At 33.5% G+C, this 23,253-nt stretch overlaps 1 protein-coding gene across 1 annotated transcript in view; it reads left to right on the plus strand.

Annotated features, from left to right (window-relative positions):
* Positions 1 to 11,748: 11,748 nt before the first annotated feature.
* LOC143230040 (nuclear receptor-binding protein-like) overlaps positions 11,749 to 23,253 on the plus strand; it is a 48,503-nt gene continuing 36,998 nt past the window's right edge. Inside the window, exons 1-3 of the mRNA XM_076462995.1 lie at positions 11,749 to 12,150; positions 15,175 to 15,297; positions 22,002 to 22,193. Of these exons, the coding sequence (XP_076319110.1) occupies positions 11,995 to 12,150; positions 15,175 to 15,297; positions 22,002 to 22,193 (471 nt within the window). The 5' untranslated portion in view covers positions 11,749 to 11,994. The remainder of the gene's footprint in view (positions 12,151 to 15,174; positions 15,298 to 22,001; positions 22,194 to 23,253) is intronic.

Here is a 23,253-nt window from a genome sequence, read left to right on the forward strand (position 1 = left end):
TAAATGAATAGCATAAAAACTGGCTAGTTAGGACTGGGTCAGATATCAGAAAAATAAGGAATTATTAAACCATTTATTCAAATCAATATACGGACTGTTCGTCGTTTTAATAGGCCTGGCATGGCCAAGTGGTTAAGACGTTCGGCTCGTAATCTGAGGGTGGCTGGTTCGAATTCTCGTCACACTAAACCCGCTCGCCCTTTCAGCCGTATGGGGGTTAAATGTATTCATTGGTAAAAGAGTAGCCCAAAAGTGGGTGGTGAGTGGTGATAATTAGCTGCTGTCCCTCTAGTCTTTCACTGCTAAATTAGGGACAGCTAGCGCAAATAGTTCTCGTGTTGCTTTGAGCGAAACTCAAAACAAACAATCGTTTTTGTGTATTTGAACCAGTGTAACAGCAATTTAATTTGTTCGTTATAACATGAAATGGCCTAAACTTTACATAGCTTTAAAGCATTTTGTATTTTATAGAACATTATTATCTCTTTAATTTCTGAGACTTATTAGCCACCTAATGTAGTTACAATTTCTCTAGACATTATTGAATGCATTCTATATTTTGTTTGACTAAAACACTCAGGTAGCTTCTTCATTTCGTATGCTAAGCTTTTAAGTTGTTTATAATTGCAGGATTCTGCACGTCGGTGTTACTAACATAACATAATGTTTAGGAGTAACAAGAAACTTGTTGGTCCATTTCTGCTGTCCCATCTTCTAACCAAAACTGATAAAAAAATAATTGAAGCCAGCCCTTATCATTCAAATATCTATCAAACTTTCTTTTTAACTCACTCATATTTACTGCCTCCACAACATCCAAAAACAAACCATTCCATAGGTCAACCACCCCTATTTGAAAAATAAAATTATTTTAGCTGAAGACGGCTTATGCATTGCGTAAATACATATATTTGTATATTTGTGTTCTCTAGTTCTGTAATTCTCGCTGTTAAGTATGAAAAATGTTCATCCATCAACATTCACGATTCCTTTTACAATCTTGAACACTTCAATCAGATCCGCTCTAACTCTCTTTTTATTCCAAGAGGAAACAATTTGAAGGATCTTAATCTCCCCTCGTATGAAGAACCATTTTCTAACTCTCTTTTTATTCCAAAAGGAAACAATTTGAAGGATATTAATCTCCCCTCGTATGAAGAACCATTTTCTAACTCTCTTTTTATTCCAAGAGGAAATAATTTGAAGGATCTTAATCTCCTCTCGTATGAAGAACCATTTTCTAACTCTCTTTTTATTCCAAGAGGAAACAATTTGAAGGATCTTAATCTCCTCTCGTATGAAGAACCATTTAGTGACCCTTCTCCGAAACCTTTCCAACCAGTAAATACCCTTCCTTGGGTAAGGAGACCAAGACTGAACACAGTACTCCAAATGTGATCTAACCAGTAACCTATACAAAGAAATTATAACCTCTTTTAAACTTGTATTCAGTATTTCTGTAGATACAAACTAAAATCTTGTTTGCCCTACCACTAGCAACAACACAATGCTTGGATAACTTTAAGTAACTGATCAACTATTACACCAAGATCCCTTTCTGTTGTTACACTGTTAAAGTTATTCCCACTCAAAGTATGCCTATAATTCAAATTATTATAACTCAGATGCAATATCTTGCATTTGTTATAATTAAATTCCGTTTGTCATTTGTTTATCCAACTCACTAAATGATCTAAATCCTTTTGTAAAGCAGCAGCATCCTCTTCACGACCAGCAACACTCAAGGCCTTGATATCATCGACATATTTAAATAATTTATTGACTATTCCTTTATCTATCTTATTAATGTAAATAAAAAACAGCAATGATCCTAAGACTGAGCCCTGAGGTACATCACTTGCAGTTTGACTCAACTCTATTTATAACAACCCTCTTAGAATATTATATTAGTGATCACGGATTTCAACACGGATAGAATAGTGATTTATGAGCCTTAGAATGGGCTGGATTATACTCTTTTTTTTTTATTTAAATAAGTTTATTTTTGTATTGTGTTGCCGCAAAACTCGACACATCTAACAACATAGAATTGGATCAAAACCATGCCAGTCTGTAATGGTCGAAATGTTATACATCATGGATTATCTGTGTGTTTTTTATTAAACGCTAAGATCGCAATCCATATTTTAATATTTTTAAATCCGTACCCTGACACTCTAAGGAAACTTTATTTTAATTACCTGAACTTCATTAATGTTACATTATAGCACTATTGCTGTGGGACAGTTGGCTTAACTCTTGATTCTATGCTTTCTTCTGTCTTTATCTTTCCTGAATTGCAGTCCATGATTAGTGTGTCGAACTGTGGTAATTGGGGTTCGTGGTTTGAGACCCGTTATCACTCCCCCCCCTGAAAAATCGTTCCGAAATTCGGGATCAAGGATGAGTTATTAGGTGGTTTTTAAACTGCTATTTTATTAGAGTATCTCACGAGTTGTAATTGGATGCCTTCTTCGTTTGATTGCCTGCCCAGTGCTCTAGTTTGTCACTTCACATTCAGAGACCACTAGATATGGTCTGCCCAGTGCTATCTGAATGTGTTCATAGGAAAGTGAAGAAATTCAACACATGTAGCGCGGGTAAATGACACACGGATGGTATAAGTATGGTTCATAGGAGTAACTATGACACATAGATGTAGTATAAGTATGTGTTCATAGGAGTAACTATGACACATAGATGTAGTATATGTGTTCATAGGAGTAACTATGTAGATGTGTTCATATGTGTTCATAGGAGTAACTATGACACATAGATGTAGTATAAGTATGTGTTCATAGGAGTAACTATGACACATAGATGTAGTATAAGTATGTGTTCATAGGAGTAACTATGACACATAGATGTAGTATAAGTATGTGTTCATAGGAGTAACTAGCGCTTTCACTATCGGCATCTGTCGATATCGTCGACCCTGACGTAAAATTGGGTAATTGTATTATATCGATAGCCAAATGCCTCGTTATCTAATTAGTGACGCGCATGAATGGATTAACGAGATTCCCACTGTCCCTATCTACTATCTAGCGAAACCACAGCCAAGGGAACGGGCTTGGAGAAATGAGCTGGGAAATAAGACCCTGCGGTCCGCTCTCCGCTTCACCGATTAAAGTGAAGGTCATTGACCTTCGAGTAGTTTTGCGTCACATTTCTTCTGATGTATTTAAAAAAAATAGGAAAAACTATTTTGATGGAATCCAATAAAACAAGCGATAGACTTCTGCCGAGAGATTGTTCTGGTCTGTTTGTTTATTGTTAAAACAAGCTGTAGACTTCTGCCGAGAGAGTGTTCTGATTTGTTTGTTTATTGTTAAAACAAGCGGTAGACTTCTGCCGAGAGAGTGTTTTGGTCTGTTTGTTTATTGTTAAGCATAAAGCTACGCAATGGCTATCTGTGCCGCGCCTATCGTGGGTGTCGAAACCTACTCTGACCAAAATACCAATGAAATAAAACTAAGTCCATCTCCTGTTACTGTTATAATATGATAAGCAGGAATTCTATGTTGACCACATATCTGTCAATAACCATGACGCAGGTTCTGTCCGCTTTGGTGATAAGAAAACACTGGAATCATGGAATTCCTGTCGACCACATATCTGTCAATAACCATGACGCAGGTTCTGTCCGCTTTGGTGATAAGAAAACACTGGAATCATGGAATTCCTGTTGACCATATATCTGTCAATAACCATGACGCAGGTTCTGTCCGCTTTGGTGATAAGAAAACACTGGAATCATGGAATTCCTGTTGACCACATATCTGTCAATAACCATGACGCAGGTTCTGTCCGCTTTGGTGATAAGAAAACACTGGAATCATGGAATTCCTGTCGACTACATATCTGTCAATAACCATGACGCAGGTTCTGTCTGCTTTGGTGAATGAAAATTTGAAAGTAATAAAGATAATACATTATCTGGTGTTTGGAAAGAAGCATGTGAAAAAAGGAGGAGCCATTGATATAACTCTTCTCTGACAAAAAAGCCAAATCTCGTGGAAATGCCGCTGTAAGACCACTTCAATGAGTCAGTAGACAGAATGTCTGCTGAAGCAACATGATCACCATTATAGGTGTATTAACTTAATAAGTGTAAATATCTTTCTGTATATGTTATATTTCTAACTGCTCTTTGTATATGTGTGTAATTTTAGTAGGAGACGAATGACATAGTTGAATATCTGTTATGAAAGTGCATTGTTTAATCACCGAGTGTGTAACAAACGTGCTGTTTTTTTATATTATATACACGTCTAACGTAAACCTTAGCAATACATATTGATGCCCAGGGTCTTTACCGCGTACAATTGATAATGCTACACTTTATCATCAATAACAAAAAATGTGATTATTAGAATTAATGTGTTAATTAAGAATTTTTGGACAGCAGAAATTAAGTTTCAAAATAGGCTAGCCCGGCATGGCCAGGTGGTTAAGGCACTCGATTCGTAGTCTGACGGTCTCTGGTTCGAATCCCTGTCGCACCAAACATGGTCGCCCTTTCAGCCGTGAGAGCATTAAGTGTGACGGTCAATCCCATTATTCGTTGGTAATAGAGTAGCCCAGGAGTAGGCGGTGGGTGGTGATGCCTTCCGTCAAGTCTTACACTAACAAATTAAGGATGGCTAGCGCAGATAGTCGTCGTGTAGCTTTCCGTGAAATTCATAAAGAAACAAACAAAATAGGCTAAAAAGTAATTACGACCATAATTGATAATCGTATTTGACACAATATAATTTAAAAAACAACAATTGTTTGAGTCATGATATATTAACCTCATGAAAGGCTCTGGACCTATCTATCAGTGAATCAGCAGTAAGTCAGAGGGTGTATGGGATTGTCGTACCCATGGAGAGAAGAGATTGTGTATTTCTGCCCATTAACAACAAAAACGAAGTTCTTGTAACACTTTTATTAAGTAGTGTTATAATAAGGATAAACTTGAAACTTTCTTGTTGGTACTAATATGAATATTTGTATGTATTATTGGTGAAATATAACAGTGTTACAATTCCAAAAGTAATTTGACAAAATATGGAACAAATATTCCTAGGCTCATTCACATGTAGCATGTTTTTTTAGAACAGGAAACCATAAGTTTAAAAGTTGGTTTAGATTATAAAAAAATCAAAATTAAAAAGTTCACAATGCAAATTATCCAAATGATTTACAATATTCTACACATTGCTGCGTTTTCTACTTCCTAGTTTCGCATGAGAATTTTTATGTCTTTTCTTGTTCTAACTACATCTTTCAAATAAAATAAGTGGCATTTGGCTAATGATTTATTCAGCAGACTGTAATAATGTGAGTACTTTTAAATTTGTTTGTTTTGTTTTTGAATTTCGCACAAAGCTACTCTAGGGCTATCTGTGCTAGCCGTTCCTAATTTAGCAGTGCAAGACTAGAGGGAAGGTAGCTAGTCATCACCACCCACCACCAACTGTTGGGATACTCTTTTACCAACGAATAGTGAGATTGACCGTCAAATTATAACATCCCCACGGCTGAAAAGGAGAGCATGTTTGGCGCGACGGAGATGCGAACCCGCGACCCTCAAATTACGAGTCGCACGCCTTAACATGCTTGGCCATGCCGGGCCCAGTACTTTTAAAACCCATGATTTCAAACTTAACCTTGTAGAGCATACGTAGCTTCACGTTGTCCTTTTGGTTCTGTAATCAAATACTTTAATTAATGGATTGGACCGTTATCTGTACTTGTATAAAGGAGCTAAAATGTGTTAATGTTGGACAGGTTGATGTTTGAGTGTCCTCGTTTTTGTGGACAAAGAAGATTTACGTTTAACTTCCGCTACGTCACCTACAGAGTTTATTGTAAACTAAACTTTTAGAGCATAGTAAAAGAATAATAAGCCAAAATAAGTATTAAATTTTAATATTTGTTGTGCGCTTTTTATATTTATTGTCGCATAATTAAATAAAATGTAAAAATTAGAAACTTGTTAACTTAAACAAGAAAAAATAAATGAAAAATTGCTGTAGTTTCTCAGCTAGGTTTGCACGTTGCAAGTTGCTTGTAGTCGATTTTATATCTTAAAATTCAGGTGCTTTGAATTTACTCAACATTAAACAGATGGTCAGCTTGTCTTATCTAAACACGTTTTCAATCCCCACGTTTGTACTTTAGCTTACATAAATAATAAAAGAACATCATAACTGTGTATCAGTTACTGTATGTTTAAAGATAAGCACAAAGCTATCATACATATCGGACTCCCTGTGTGCTGTCCTTTACGAGTATCAAAACCTGGTTTATAACTGTGCCACTTGGGCAAATAATCACGTCATCACAGTGACTGTTACAAATTGTTAGAAGGCTTGATATTTTAATAATTATTTTCATCACATTCTTCAGTCCTCTTCAAACTCATTGTCTTCTGGCAGGAAAACTAGTCAACCTATATATATGACACCCGAATCCTTTAGGTCACAGGAGGTCAGAAAGCTGTTTAACTCAAAGTAACTTTTGGAAGTGTTGAAATTACACAGTCTTTTCTTTAAGCAACATCACATGATTCGACTTTTAATGCAGTTTTTATATAAGTTATTATTAACTTCCAATCGATATAAATTAAAATGAAATTTCTTTTATTATTTATTTAACAATTGCTTCTCTAATACCAACACTTCTGATAGTATGTTAAACGAAATAATTTTTTGCTAAGTAGATAACATTAATGAAATTATTCCCACGTAAAGAAATACTTAATTAATAAAGAAATAATAATTATTACTTTCTTGTCGTTTATCTTCTCTTACATTTTGTTCATTACTGTTATCATTACTTTTAGTGTTCTGCAAGGCATTATTTGCTAGTCTCACCGCAAGGGAGCGATACGTGCTAGTAACAGAGAGGGAGTGGAGTCGATGATGTCACCCAGAACGATTACGTCACAATTCCGCAAAATGTCACCAAAGAGCATGTTGCTATGTCGCCATGACAGGCGATGATGACGTAAGAGTTCCACGTATTGGAACCAACACAAATTTTATATTTAATATCGTCGGTATAAAACACTAATTCGTTAATTGTATACATTTCTTCACCAATTATATTTAAACCACCTTAAAAAGAATGATTATTTAAATATTATGTAATAATTAAAACTTACTGTTTGATTTTTTTATTACAAACAAGTGATTATTTCAAATAATTTCGGTAACATGATTAAAATAAAAAATTCTGGGCACATTATTTCTTGTTTTGACAATTTATTGATTCTCTCACAATAAAGATTTTGCAATGTAATCTACATAAAAAGACAAATATGTTTAGGACGAATTTGCTTAAACGTTTAAAAAAAACGTATTTCTATATTTGCGAGATCCAAATTTAGATCAGAGTTTTCGTTTCGACACATGTTGATAATGATAGTAAACAAGATTGTTTGTTTGTTTTTGAATTTCGCACAAAGTTACTCTAGGGCTAGCTGTGATAGTCGTCCCTAATTTAACAGTGTAAGACTAGAGGGAAGGCAGCTAGTCATCATCACCCACCGCCAACTCTTGGGCTACTCTTTTACCAACGAATAGTGGGATTGACCGTCACATTATAACGCCTCCACGGCTGAAAGGGCGAGCATGTTTGGTGCGACCGGGATTCAAGAGACGTACATTTCCTACTGACGAATATTATTATTTAATGAGTAAATTATGACCACAGACATTTTTTTATGTCAAATGCGGTGAGTGTAAGGGATGGAAGTTTTTTTATCCTAAACTTTCTCAGTTTATGAGTTTACACTATGTTGATAACTTCGGTAGAGTGACAGTTATTAATGGTATTTTAACAATTTTTCATTTGCCTTGTTTAATGTGTACATTCCTTCTACCATTTCTAAACGGTTTGTTTTTTACATTGTTTATTTAGATTTTTTTTCAACTGCAACAAATTTAGTTATAGTAAATGATTGTAACTGTATCACTAATTTTACGTTAGATAAATCACCGATAAAATTTTACCGCGATGCTAGTCGTTAGGTTTTCACTTCTCTGTTAAACACCTTCTTTTCGTCTGACATATTTACATTCCTCTATGGTAATCAACATAGTTTTACATGGAGAACGTTTATTCGTGACTTACTGAAACAGTCTTGTATTGACAATTCTGGTCTCATCAAATAAGCTGCCTTTTTTGGAAAATTTTGATCAGCCTTAGTTTCCTCAAATGTATCACGCTATTCTGACAGTTCATTTTTAATTTAGTCGGGTACCTCGTGGTCCTGGGTTCTGGAATTTTAAGGTGGGGCTAATTTTTATATGTATGTCTCCATAAATGAACTTACAGATTAAAACTGCTTCAGAATTGCTTATCGGGACAATATAAAGACGTTTTTTTTAGTTCATTATTATATTTTATTTTGGTCTTTACGGTGCTAACGTATTTTCCTGTCATAATGGTTCATCGTTCTATGCGTGTTTTACCACCATACATTACTGGTATTTTTAAAGGGGGGGATAATGTTTTTTGTTTTGTTTTTTTCATGTGCGCGCTTACTTGAAGACCAACTTACTACTTTATGGAAATTTTCGACCAACCATTGTTCTCAAACCTAATTTAGTGGACAAACATTTTATTTTCCTGTAGAATTTCCAGCCTCCATATTAGAAGTGTAAGAATACACTTCAGTATAGTAGAGCGCTTCTGATTGGCTGCCTTCCCTTTAGGCAGGTCCTACACAGCTTCACAGTACAGTCAAGACCTAAAATAATGACGTATTCGTTTTTATAATGGAACATCTCCACAGAAGATGTTGATTCAATTTTTACATACTACTGTAACAAAGTTGAGACCCATATTGTAACTGTTCTTATGTTTTAGTATTACTCGGTGACAAACTTGGTAATTGGATAAGTCTGAAAATATCTTCATAAAGATTCAGTATTTATTTAGCGAACTAAAATAGTTGCATGCATAGTAACAAAATATTTTAAAGGTAAACAGTATCTGAAGTAAGTTTGATTTTAACAATATTTAAATTTAAAAACAAAAAACGGTAATTCTGTAAAAATACGAATATTAAATAAGTTTAACAGAATATCTTAATATAAAAATCAATACTTTTCTAATTAGTCTAAAAATAAAAATATTATTCTCTTGAAGGCAATTTTTTTATTGGTGATTTTATAAAATGTTTTTTTTTCTGCTTTGTTGTATCATTTCAATGTTTTAGCAAACGTTGAATTGTGTTTGACAAAAGCAACAACACCTGCACAGACATTTTCATCTGTAATCTGCCTTGTTTGATATTAAACAATTAGGTTTTCTTTGTTCCTGTCCAGTGTTGGTGAACACCTGAGTTCATTTTTAATTTTCTAATGTCCAGTCAGTATCACGAAAAGATGTGACTCGCAGTCTGTCAGTTGATGTTGATTCTTTATAATAAGTGTTATAATAAGAAGTCAAGTCTATGTTAGTTGTACTGAACATTGTTTTCGGAAAAACAAGCACTCCTTTTATGTCTATGAAAATTTCAGTTTTGTCATTTACGACTCGTTCAAAAACTAAAGGAATTCATCCGTGACAATGATGTACCACAATTATATATTTACGTTTGATATCTTGAACAAATTTGAGTGTTACTTTTTCTAAAAATATTCTCTGCAATAAGTGAATACAATTTAAAAGAGACAAAATGACAACAACAAATATATAATTTACTCATTTTGATTTTGTTTCCACATTTTAAAATTAGAGTCGTTTTATTTCATAGACAACAGAAATGAAAGTACAGTAGCAATTGGGTGTTCTAAAATGTGGACAATATTTAAGTATTATTAGTATATGAACCGAGAAACAAAAATACTTCGAAAATTATTTTGATGCTGCAGGAAACAAAAATATTAAAAAAATGTTTGTAATAATATAAAAATAAAATTGTCTTTATAGTTTTAGAAAAATTACAAAATCATTAATTGTTCACCAAGATTGGACATATGCAAGAAGTCTGGTCCTATAACATCAGACAAGATGGAAAATGAAAGAATACGCTAAGTGAAAGAGATGTCAGATACTTAAAAATCAGTTTGCTTGAAATTGAAGAAAATTACAAGAAAGCTTTAATGATGATATTAACAATAGGCTCGGTATGGCCAGGTGGTTAAGCATTCGACTCGTACTTTAAGGGTCACAGGTACGAATCCCCATCACACCAACATGTTCGCCCTCTTAGTTGTGAAGGCGTTATTATGTGACAGTCAATCCAACTATCCGTTGGTAAAAGAGTAGCCTACTAGTTGGCGGTGGGAAGTGATGACTAGCTGCCTTTACTCTAATTTTACACTTTTAAATTAGGGACGACTAGCACAGATAGACCTCGTGTAGCTTTGCGCAAAATTAAAAAACAAACAGACATTAACAAGTCATACATGTTTAAGCAAATAGTATTACAAATATTCATAACAGTCCCGAGATAATTTGTTCAACGACGAAAGTAAAGTAAGTTTCAAGTCACCACCAGCGGATTGGTTCTCTAAATTTTACTTCAAAATCCGTAGCTTATTAACTCACGTAAAGGATTTATTTTCATTTAGTTGTTATTAAGTACAAAATTGTCTACATGATCTCTGCCCAATACGATATTGAAACCCGTTTTATAGCATCCTAAGGGTGCAGACTTTTTGCTGAGCCACTGGAAGGATAAAAATTACAAAGATTTTTTGTTTGTTTTTGAATTTCACGCAAATCTACACTAGGGCTATCTGCGTTAGCCGTCCATTTTACCATCGTAAAAAAGGATAAAAGGCTACTGTTCTTGTCTTTTTTCTATTCTGTATATTTGAATTGTTCTACAAACAAGGTTGATTCAGAATTCCGCCCCTAATAGGAGTGAGGTAGTGGCCACTCCCCGTAACTTGGCCACTGCAGTATTTGAAATGTAGTGCGCAAGGATTTCTTAGTTAGAAACTGTGAATCTATTTTAACCTTACATCCACGTTTGTGCATAAAGTCAGTTCTCAGAATACGTGCAATCTTCGTTGGTGTCGATTATGTACACATGATAAGTAGAGAAGCTTTCTACAGATAGGGTAAATTCTAACTGTCTTCTGGGTGGAACTTCATGTTTACATCAGTTTATTTTCTTTTTCCATCTTTCAGTACCAAATTAGACAGAACTGTTGCAGCTGTTTAACAAGTTTCGATAAATTTATTGCAAGATTGCCCATCAATAGATCAATGAATTGATTTCTTGAAATAATGAATTTCTTATTTCATTTGAGACATATAAGGTATTCTAAACAGAATTTCACCCCATAAGTTCAAATATTTATCATTTCCCGATGTCTGGTTAACTCTTTCAGTTTGTTTGAGTTCTAAGATCCATCCTTAGGATAATGTAGTTTTGAGCTATTAACTCTTTATAATCTCAGATGTGCTGGCCAAATTTCTTGCATTTTTAGCAGTTCTCTATTTCTACTATCCTTTGGGAGATGTTTTTTTCCCCCCCTTCAAACTTCTGTATGCAGCTGTATGAAACATCTACTGCTTGGCTCACTTTTTTCATTCTGTGTATCTAAGTTCCAGTAATTTGTTGTTGAATAGTGTTCATAGTATGAACACTTTATTGCACATTTTAGCATTTGGTATCAATGAATATCTTTTAGAATTAAACGAAATTTTATTTTAGTTTTACTATCTAACGTTTATGTACGTATATATAGTTAATTGCCAGTGTCTTTTACATTTGGTATGTTTTCATTTACTTGCTCCATTTCTCATCTCGGTGTCTTGTTGTTGTTGTAGCTATTGGTACTACAAATAACTAAATTTACTAGATTTTCATGTTTGTACACAGATTTTAACATAGTTCATTCATTGTTGCTAGGTGTTGTGACGAATCATTTTAGGTCAGAGTGTATTTATCAAAACATGAGTCATAGTATTTTTGCACATGACTCGGTTGTTGAAACCTAACAAAAATTGAAAGAGTGTAGTTAGTAACATTCCAAAATGCAGAACCCACTGGGCAGCAAAGGTAGCAATAAAGAAGACGTGAAAAATGCAAAATCTCGAGCAGATGAAAGAGAAAGTGGGGATGATTCTGAAGATGAAAGTGAAATTTTAGAGGAAAGTCCTTGTGGTCGATGGCTGAAAAGAAGAGAAGAGGTCGGTTAAGGCTTAAGCCTAACATTAACATTAATTTTATTCAATGATGGAGAAAGAAAAGTAGCATATTGGTATTAATATATAGTAATACTTAAGTAATTATACTATTTTTATCGCTCATATGGTATTGTATTAAAAACGCACATTAACTTATTTCTTTTATTTACTTTGGTTATCTGCGTTGCCATTGTTCGCAAACCAATGAAACACGATAAACCCTGGCTCATATGTCCTAATAACTTGTAATCAAAGCATGGTACTTTACATTTAATAGAATTAAAACTAATTCTTCTCAAGTACTGTTGTTAATTTAACATGCTGTCTAATTATAAGTTAGTAGTATTAAAAATCTGTCTATTGAGAATGTTGCTTGTTATATAAATTATGGAATCTGTATCTATTTGGAGTAATTTAATAAATTTTCAAAAATAAGGTAATAGTTTGCACAGAAATCTAACAAAGAATATCATGTTTTTAGGAGTTGGAAAATGTTAGTTAATTGGATTGTAAAGAAAGCAAGGAGTTATTCTAGTTGAAGTGGGCCTTTGTTATATACAAGTGGTGATGTGATCTTTGGGTGAGGTGCAAAGGTGTAGTTAATAAGTTAATAAAAGTTTATTGTATAGGACGTGTTGATGACATTGTGGTACTGTAGGATGTCTTGTATCAATTGATAAGCTGGGAAATGATTTGGAATTATAGTAAGTGTTGAGTAATGCATTTGGATTATCATAATTTAGATGATATGTCTGATACAGATGGGAAAATGCAATAATATGTCTGAATAAAAGGATCTTGGTAGAGTTTTAGATAAGTCACTAAAGCCATGAATGCAGTGTTCTGTTGCTAGATTGTAAATTGTAGGTATAGGCATGTTGATTACAAGTCAAAAGGTCTAGTCATTTCTGTACTTAGAACACTGTGTATAGATATGGTCTCTTTATATGAAAAATGATATTGATTTATTGTAAATGGTTTAGAGGAGAGCAAGTAAGATGATTCTGAGAAGAGTTATCTTACAGAGACTTGTAATCAGTCTATAGGTGCACACTAAATAAAATTCTATTACCTTTGCCACAAGCAATAGAGCAGTCCTTTGTTGGTCTGAGTAATACACTTCCCCATTTTCAAATATTGTTTTCTTTATGTGTTTCTTTTTTAGGATATTAGTCTGAAATGTTTTGTCTGACTTTGTGTAAAAATGAAGCATCCCTGCCAAATTTGAACAGGATTTGGGATGAAACTGTAACATATTGCATTATTGGTTGTAGTGACATGATTATATTTTAAGGTGTCTATTGTAGTAATCACTGCACATTGACTGTTGTTTTTTAAAGACTTTATTTTGTATTTCATGTTGGTTATTATTAGGTAGGAATATGTTCCATACTAGTAGAAGGTTTAGAACTAAAAAGAAAAAAATCAGTCGCATTCTAGGCCAAATCTTCCTCGCAGTCAACTAAATTATGTTTACCTTCTTCATATTGTGTTAAAGTATGTATGTGTTATAGTTTTCAGTTTAATTATGTTTTTCATAGATTTTAAATATTTTTTTTTTAAAGCGTTAAATGTTTTTCTCTTTCTTGTCATTAATTATTCAAATAAGGTGGAGGGTGATATGTGCATTTATTGTAACAACTACTACAATTGTTGGGTTTTTTAAGAGTGGCTACAAAGATAGTTAAAATTGACAATAATATATAAATAGCTGATTAAAATGGTGTTCAAGGGGTTTTACATAGAGCTGAGCTATTAGCTCTGTTAACAATTCTAGTCATGTAAATAATTGCTTAATCAAAGTTATGAACAAAGCAATAAATCTAATGAAAATAAACAACTAGGTTTTTTGATTATTACTGTTTATGATAACTCCAACTATTTAGTAATTGAAATATTGCTATTACAATGTTCTCCTTAATTTCCATTAAATCAAGTTTGTTCAGCATGATTAATTTATGTCATGACTAATTTTTCAGTTATGATAGTCTTAGATTATTCCATCTATCCAATTAATTGAAATATTAACATTACGTTTGATTATTAAACACAAAGCTACACAATGGACTGTCTGTACTCTGCCCATCCCAGATATCGAAAGTCGATTTGTAGCATTATAAAATTTTCTTTGTTCAGGTTTTAAGTTAATTTACCAATGTTTTTTTTTTCTTTTTTTACTTTTGCCACATCATGAAAATATCTGAATAATTAAACGTAACTGAAAAAGGAAAACAGATATTAACTGCTTAGAAATTTCCATCAATCACTGAGCTTTATTGTTCCATGGTTCACATTCTCTGTCAGTGTTTTCCTATGTTGTAATAGCAGAACATTGTAATTACAAATGTAAATTGTTTTCAGATTTTGTCAACTGAATTAATGTAATTGGGTCTAGAGACGGTAAATGTCCTCATGAATAAATACCATAGTTTCTTTATTCTTAGTACAAATTGTATTGGGGTGTCAACGTTTAGTTTATTTTAAGCTTATTTACCAAGCACTGGTATTGAGTTGATTTCCAGAATGGAACTATGCTGTTTAATATGTACAAGTAAATCATCATGCTGGGTTTTGTGTACATGTGATTCACAGTCTAAGAATATTGGATTGTAAACTTTGTAAGACACAGAATTCATATTGCAACTAAAATAATTGCATTGTGAAGTGTTAATTGATAATGCGCTCTTGGACAGCAGTCTTGTCTTGTTGGAAACTGCCCTCTCAAGGTGATGATGAAATTCCTAAAAACATATTATTATAAGAATATGTATTTTTTTTACATGGGAAATGTTTGAATGAAATAACTAGTAGAGAAAATAATTTAATGTTGAATGTAATGTCTCAGTATGTAGGATAGTGGAGTCTAAATCAAATAAAACTACTTAATTTGATATTAAAACAAAATTAGAGGTGTTTTAACTAGTCATTTAAAACAAGAAAAACTGTACCTTGATTGCTACTAATAAAACAGATATTTTTTTAAGAAGTATAAAGGTCAGGTCACATGTTCTTAGTTGTTTCATCCAGGTCCAACAAAGAGACATTCCTGGCATTGATTCTGCTTACCTGGCCATGGACACAGAAGATGGTGTTGAGGTTGTTTGGAATGAAGTCAAGTTTTCTGAAAGAAAAAGTTTTAAACCTCAAGAGGTATTATAATTAATCTATTACATTTTCACTGGTATGTAAAGAATAGAAAACCTTAGAGGTAAACAGGAACAAAATTTTAATGATTGAAAAATATTTTGAATTAATATATATATTATGCAACTTATTCAAACTTCATGATAAAAAGCAGCTTGCACTTGGACTATAACTAGTTTTATAATGGATATTAATTGTCAAACTATTTTAGTTAAAATCTAAACTATACATTTTTGTATTAATTACAAAAAAATATATCACCACCAACACTTCTGAAGATCATAAACTGTTTGATGGGGTGACGTAATCAATGTGATATTACCAATTAAACTAAGGTATTATGTTAGGTCATGTTAATCCATATCAAATCAGTTATTTCAGGAAGACTTCTAGCCTGACCTCTTCCAATTGTAAATGGTTTAGGGCTGTGTCTTCAAGATGTAGGATTTAACTGTGTTTCATGTCTCCAAATCACTGGGTCACCAGTTACTTAAATGGCTCCCAGATGAGGCCAATGACATAAACATACCCATAACATAAGTTCTCTGTGCACTTGCCAAATATGTCATTTTTTTTACTTCAGAATGTTGACCTAGAGTTGTTGAACACTTATCTAACTTGGAATATCAATTCCAACATGGACAACAAAAACCAAGGTTGGATACCGATGTTCACACCATTCTATATGTTTATACTGGAGATACGTTTGGGATCTTGGTGAGGTCAAGAGCTCATTTTAGTTGCACAGATGATAAAGTTAAAAATGACTAGAAATGAAAAACAACTTGGAGAGGTTAAATGGTTAATCCATCTGCACAAACATACAGAGGTCAGTTCTAATGCCAACAAAAAGTTTAGAGTGCTGATTATGCATCATGTAATGGTTTGGCACAATTTGGAATATTGTGCTCAGTCTTGGGCTCCTTACCTGAGGAAAGACATTGAATTGTTGGAAATGGTTCAGAGAAGGGTTCCAAGAATGGTGCCTTGGATGAAAGGGTTGTCATATGAGAAGTTGAAATCTTTCAAATTGTTTTTTCTTGGAAAAAGAATAGTTTTGGGGGGGTCTGATTGAAGTGTTTAAGATTTTAAAGGGAATTGATAGTATTAATGTATCATCTGATTTTCATATTTAACAGTGAGAATAATAGGGCTGAGGGACACATGTTAATTTTGGCAAGGTAGGAATCATTTTCAGCTAAGACTGTTTCATTTTCCTTATAGGGTGATTGGTCTTTGGAATGGGTTACCTTTGGATGTTGTAGAGGCAGTAAATTTAAGAGATCTTAAGAAAAAGTTACATGTATTGGTGATAAGGGCTGGCCTTAAGAATTTTTGATTTTTTAAAAATGAATTTAGTTTAGAGGATGGAAAACTTGGATGGACCAATAGCTACCATATTGTCCCAAAATGTTATATCTCCAAAACGTACTTACCTTTCCTGATACTTAAAACTATTATTCATCCTCAAGGGTTTCTTCTTTTGTCCATCTAAGCATTGAACTGATTTTTTGTCACTTGTGCTATTCTTTCATACCCACTCAGTTGCCTTTAGCAATATCTGCCTTGTAATAATTTCTACCTATATCAATGCGCACTCTATCCTTTTATTGTATATGAGCATCTCATTCAAATAATGTTATCACTTTTCTTCAACAAATCACTTACTAATGGGTTTCTCTGTACTAGTACTACAATTGTTGAAGATACTTTTAGCATTCTTAGCATCATGTAGTTGAATTTCCTAATTAAACAAAATACACTGACAAACCAATATACAGTATAAATTCCTAGATTATTGTTTTTAGCACAGAGGCAATTCACATGTATCCTATCCAACGTCTGATATCTAGCATTGCATAATATCAGGGGAGGGAAGTCACTCTTGGTTGAGGCTGTCAGTGATCTAATTTGTAGTGTGATGGAGACATATATTTGGTTCAGTGGTGTTTCTTCAGGGGATTCTGAAACTGCAATAGCTGGCAATCCTGGATGTTTCTGGAAGAAATTAGTATTAACTTTTTCCTGGGCCTTCTTTTATTTTGTTTGCTTCTCAGTTCCTTGTGGGACTGTGATAAGTTTATAGACATATAATGATAAAGTCTGGGGCTCAGTTCCCTATCAGTGACATGGCAGCTGACCATTATTGTTGTGTTGTGACACAACTAACTTGTATGACATATTGTTCCTAACAGCTGTAATCAGAAAAGTCCTTACAAGACACTCTGGGATCATGAGTTGCTTCCTTCAGCCAGTAGATTGAGTGTGATGTTTTGGGTCACTTCCCAGTGCCTACACTTACTTGATTTCTGTAAGGTTTGGTCATTAATATTTAGAAAGGTTTACTGTGTAGTTAGAGATGAGATGGGTAGTCTTTAACTACAACAGTTGTCAGGACGATGTGATTTAATTTACCACTGACAGGATGATGTGTATTTTGACTCAAATACCACACACTATGTCTGCTTCTTAAAATTCAGGGTTCCGAGTTGGTAGTTAACCTGAAAAGATTAATGTCCCTTGGTGGGTCAAGGGTATGTCTATGGACTTAAACTCTGACTTTCATTGTATTGTTTTCCTAACACTAAATCTTGTTGAAAGACACTCAAGATCTCCAACTTCATTTGCTGACAAGCTGGAACCATTGTTAGCATGATCATTGGTTCAAATGTCAGTTTTTACATTCAACTCTATTGACCACTATTTTTCACTTCTATGATCAGTCAGGTTTTTGATCATTTGTTTTGTCCAGTTAGTCTTGAAAGTTTTGTTGCCCACATAAATACTTTTAGAGTGGCTAGACAATGACTTTTTCTTCATTGGGATCATTCAGTTTCCTAGTATTCACCCCTGGTTACATTGACAAATTGGGTATGACATTGTTCTATATTACTTATTCTTAACTCTCTTTGAAAACAAGGTATCTGCCATGAATCACATTTAATCAGATTAGTCACATTTCTATGTCCTCCACAGCCTGGTTGAATTACTCGCTGGAGGACATTATGTGAGTAGGTATGTGGACCTACCCCAATACTTTTATCCCATTATTTGCATGATCAAGTAATATCTTCATCTGAGGGTATTTAACTACCCCTTTTAGCCAGCTAAACTGCTTGCACTAGATTACAGAGAGCTAAGTATTTTCATTTCTGTGCTTGTCTCTTCTCTACTTTTCAGGGTCCCTTACCTTGTTTTCCTAGGATCCCACTTTTTGTTGAGATTTGCCTACTCAGGTGGACTTCTACCAAACCAGTTCTCCACTAAAAACCACTGTTTAACTGTACTTACTGCCAGTTATAACAGGCTATGTAGGAATGAGGTATTCCAAGAAACCACCAAGGACCTCACCAGGTAGTATTACCATACTATATTGGACCATCATTCATGGATTATCATTGGTAAAGCTAAAGGAGATCCTGCTAGTCCCTGCCAGTCATTGAATTGATTAAATATGGTTGCATTTAAAAATTTAGTAAACTTGGTTCACCTACTTCATTATTCCTCAGGTCTTCCCAGTGAGCTTCATCTCCAGATTCTACAAGTTCAATCCTTGCCACATCTGGTTTCTAGTCACTGTGGTGGTAAATAAAAACTTTACCTCCAAATTGTTAAGAGTAAACCTCTCCACTCTTGGAGAAGAAGACAGAGTTGAGGGCCCTCCCACCCAGGTCTGTTGATATTTTTTTTCCTGTATGTTGGTATGAATGACACCAGCGTATGTGGGAGCCTACTTGTCATATTGGTTCAGATTTGAATCTTGTCTAGCCTTTAGTGGTATACATGGGGCTTCTTTTTAATCAATATCAGTTCAGTACATTGTTCATGGAAGGGAGTTCATTATTGCCTTGTAATTCTGAATGAAGTGTGGTTCCATCCTGTGTCCTTGGTTGTTGAGCACAGTTGTTCTACATCCAATAATTTTGTGGACAGGCAAGTGGAAAGCTTCTTGCTCGGTTGGTTGGAGAATGAGAATGACTGTTATAATAACAGACCTGATGAGTTCTGTTCCTGTGGTTGAGTGAGGCATCAACATCCTGTTGTTCAGAGCCTGGAGTGTTACCCTTTTGGGCTTCTTCAGGTGGATGAAAAAGTTTGTATACTTCAGTATTGCTTATTTTCCAGTCGTGATGTAGGTGGATTGGAACACACTACTCTGTGGCTACAAGTTGGGATCCAATAAAACTATATATAAATAACATTGCAGTCCAGTTGACCTTGCCATCAGTGTGGGATATGGGGATCAAGGCCCCTTAGTTCCAAGCCCAAACAGTGGAACCTCAGCCATCTGATTGGGGCTGGCCTATAGTGATGGTCACTCATGTATAGTGTTACCCTTGATACTGAAAGAAAACCTAGGGTGAAGTGCATACTTGTTCTAGATGTAGTACTGCTCCCCACTAAGGGTACTAGTCATCTACTGGCACACCCATAATCTATGCAGATGCTTCTTCAAACAACAGCAAGGCCAACCCTGAAATGAAAAAAAAACACTTCCATTATGAAATAAAGCCTTAACAATTATTACACACATCATTTTTTTTACTGTTAATTTTTTTTCTTACTTGCATTTTCTTTCTCTTATCAACAGTTTGAGTTTCTACTGAATCCCTATGTATAAATACATAAAAGCTTTTAAGGCAATCTTAAAGCAGGAAACATTAAGGCAGCCTGATAGACTCGTATAACTGCATATTATTTCCTCTTAGAAACAAGTGTTTGAATCCATTAATAAATACAGTATTGAACTACTTAACTTTTAACAATAAAAATGCATAATATATCAAATTATTCATGATAATATAGTAAATAAATGATTGAGATTGTAAATATTAGCTGTTATAAGTGTGCCTGCAGGCTCCTTTTCAACTGCACAATAAAAATAACGAGGTATTTGTTAGTTTTAGTTGCTTGTGACTCCCTATACTGCATTGACACTTTATAAGGTTACAAGGTTCATGGAAACACTTTTAGAAACGATCTATAGTGTAACATTACATGATTGAATTTACAGTGGATGAAAAAAATGAATCTACGTTTTATAACCTGAATATAATTATGTATTCTGTATTGACAAGTCCTATCAGAATATTTGGTAAAGTTTCCATTCAAAACATCCTCCACTTTTCCTATTGAGTTTTACACTGTTATAAATCCTATCCATATGATTACAAGAATGTAGCTTATTGAAACATTTTAGAAACAATCTATGGTGTAACATTACATGATTGAATACTTACAAAAACATGTTTAGGAACAAGATATGGTGTAACATTACATGATTGAAGACTCGTAGAAATGCACTTAGAAACAGCATGTGGTGTAATGTAACATTATTGAAGACTCATTAAAACATGCTTAGGAACAATATATGGTGTAATAACATGACTGAAGACTCATGAAAACATGCTTTGGAACAGTAGATGGTGTAATAACATGACTGAAGTCTCATGAAAACATGCTTTAAAACAGTAGATGGTGTAACATATGGATGAAGAAGCGTACATTATTTCAGTTATTGTAGATGGTTTTTTGTTTGAAAAATTTTCTTGGTTTGTGTGGCCTTTGATTGAGAATGATTTGTGGAACATCATGTTTATATGCTATGGACCATATGACATCTTGTCAAGCAGGATACAGAAAAGTTAAGTATTTCAAAAACTGATATAAATAAATTAACCATCCTACTAACCGAGTAAAGATGACACATTTTAGTAATTAGCTTACATTGTTTAATAGATTTATTCCAGATATCTTCAATAGTAAATATTCTACAGTATTTTGCCATTGTGTGAATGATTTCATTCTTTTGGGAATGTTCTTACAGTTTCATGTCTGAAGAGGTTAACATTAATAGGTTTAATTTAACATAAAGTTTAAGGACAACAAGAGATCTATTGATCTAACTAGGCCATCCTATCCATTAAATTGAACTTTTATTTCAAAGTATAGTACTTAAAGCTAGCTTTTATCTTTCAAATAGTTATTTAGGGCCTTTTCTAAAATTTACTGCACTGACAATATCTGAAGGCAACCCATTCTGTAGGCCTAAAACCCTATTAAGAAATAAAATCGTTTTTAGCACAAAATGACTCCTACCTGGCCAAAAGTTATGTTTGTATCCCCTTGTCCTTTTGTTCTTGTGTTTAAGTATGTAAACAATGTTGTATCAAACTATTAGTTCCCTTAACGATCTCAGACACCTCAATTACATCTCTTCTAATTGTTTTTTTCTTCAATACAAAACAATTTCATGAATCTTAATGTGTCTCCTTATGATAAATTTTCCATTCCTGATTTATCCTGTTATCCCTTTACTGAACACTTTCCACCAATTCAGAGTCCTTCTTCAGGTAAGAAGCCCAAGCAAGACTAAACACAATACTTCAAATGTGGCCTAGCCAATGGCAAAGTTCAGATTATCATGTATATACAGGGTAATATTGAATGTTAAATGTCATATGAATTGGGGTTTCTATGTATTATTTTTGTTTTTAGGTGGGTGCTGTAGTGTCTAATTATACAAGGACTTTAAAAATGCTAATTTAGTATATGTATTAAATTAAATTATATTTTTTAGATAAACAGTTTCAATGTAGTTTAGAACATTAGAATTAAAATATTGTTTCAAATGATAAGCAGACCAAACGTATTTAACACTATTATTTAGAAGTTGTTTTTCTCCATCTTTTGTATCATGTGATTCTTAGGAAAAGATTTGCCAAGTTTTTGACAATCTTACCCAGTTAGAACATCCAAACATTGTCAAGTTTCATAAGTACTGGATGGACACAGATTCCGAAAATCCCCGGGTAATATTTATCACAGAATACATGTCTAGTGGGTCATTAAAACAGTTTCTGAAGAAAACTAAACGAAATGTCAAAAAGTTTTCTTTGAAGGTAAGTTGTTTTATTACAGTATCACTAATGTAGTCACGTCTCTTACTTGTTGAGGTGTAATATGTGTGTGCACATAAATGTATATCAAGGATTTATTCATCATTCTATTTTCAGCCAAAATTCCATTATCTTAAATGTTTCTTGTCTTATATCTTGCACTTAAGAAAATATGAAGTTCCTAAAGTATGAACTATTTGAAGGGTAGGTAACTTTAAGGTTTTCACAAGGGAAATTGAAACTTATTCTGCATCTAAAGTTTTAGAAAAAGACAATTTTGAATAAACTAGGAATTTTGTAATTAAATGTTAAACAAACTGCTATAAATCACTGGTCAAGTGAGCTAGTAAAGAAAGCGCTAAGTATTTAGAAAATATATGTACAAATATGAAAAACCTTGGATAGCTTTGCTTTCATAGACTTTACATTAGATTATGTATTACCTACTTTATTCACACTGTATTATATTATGAGCTACTTGCTGTGTGGCAAATTGTTAAACTAATTTTCAAATTTCAAATTTACATCCCAAATGTTTTTTCAGTTATTGCCTTTTCAATCAGTATCTGATGTCTTTATTTACCTCTTTTACTGTTTAAACTTAGAAATTAAAATATAATCATTTTGATATTTTGGAATTTAACAAATCATTGATATTTTAAGAATTAGGGGTATTAACTCTCTCCTTATGTAAAGTTAGTCACTATATTCTATAACATAAGTGTGTTTGAAAGCTTTAAGGAAATATGTATCTTTAACTTTATTTAACTTACAATGGTAACCATCCTCGATACTGCTACCTACAACATTCCTACTGTTTTAGGGTTAAATCAACAAGAATTTAGAACTACTTTCAAATAAATAAGTTTACAGGGGTGAGAATTAGCTTCCAGTTTGCAGAGTTTTACTGTTTTTGTTGCCATATTGGTTATCTATTTAATCTGCTCAAATTTGTTCAGAAAATGTTGGGAGAATATTGGGTGGGTTGTTTTAACGCTAGCAACAAAATATTAGTGTAGATCAAAACTGAATTTCCTGCTTTTACGTATGTTTATGGCTAAAC

This window comes from Tachypleus tridentatus, chromosome 10, assembly GCF_004210375.1.
Source record: "Tachypleus tridentatus isolate NWPU-2018 chromosome 10, ASM421037v1, whole genome shotgun sequence".
NCBI classification, from domain to species: Eukaryota; Metazoa; Arthropoda; class Merostomata; order Xiphosura; family Limulidae; genus Tachypleus; species Tachypleus tridentatus.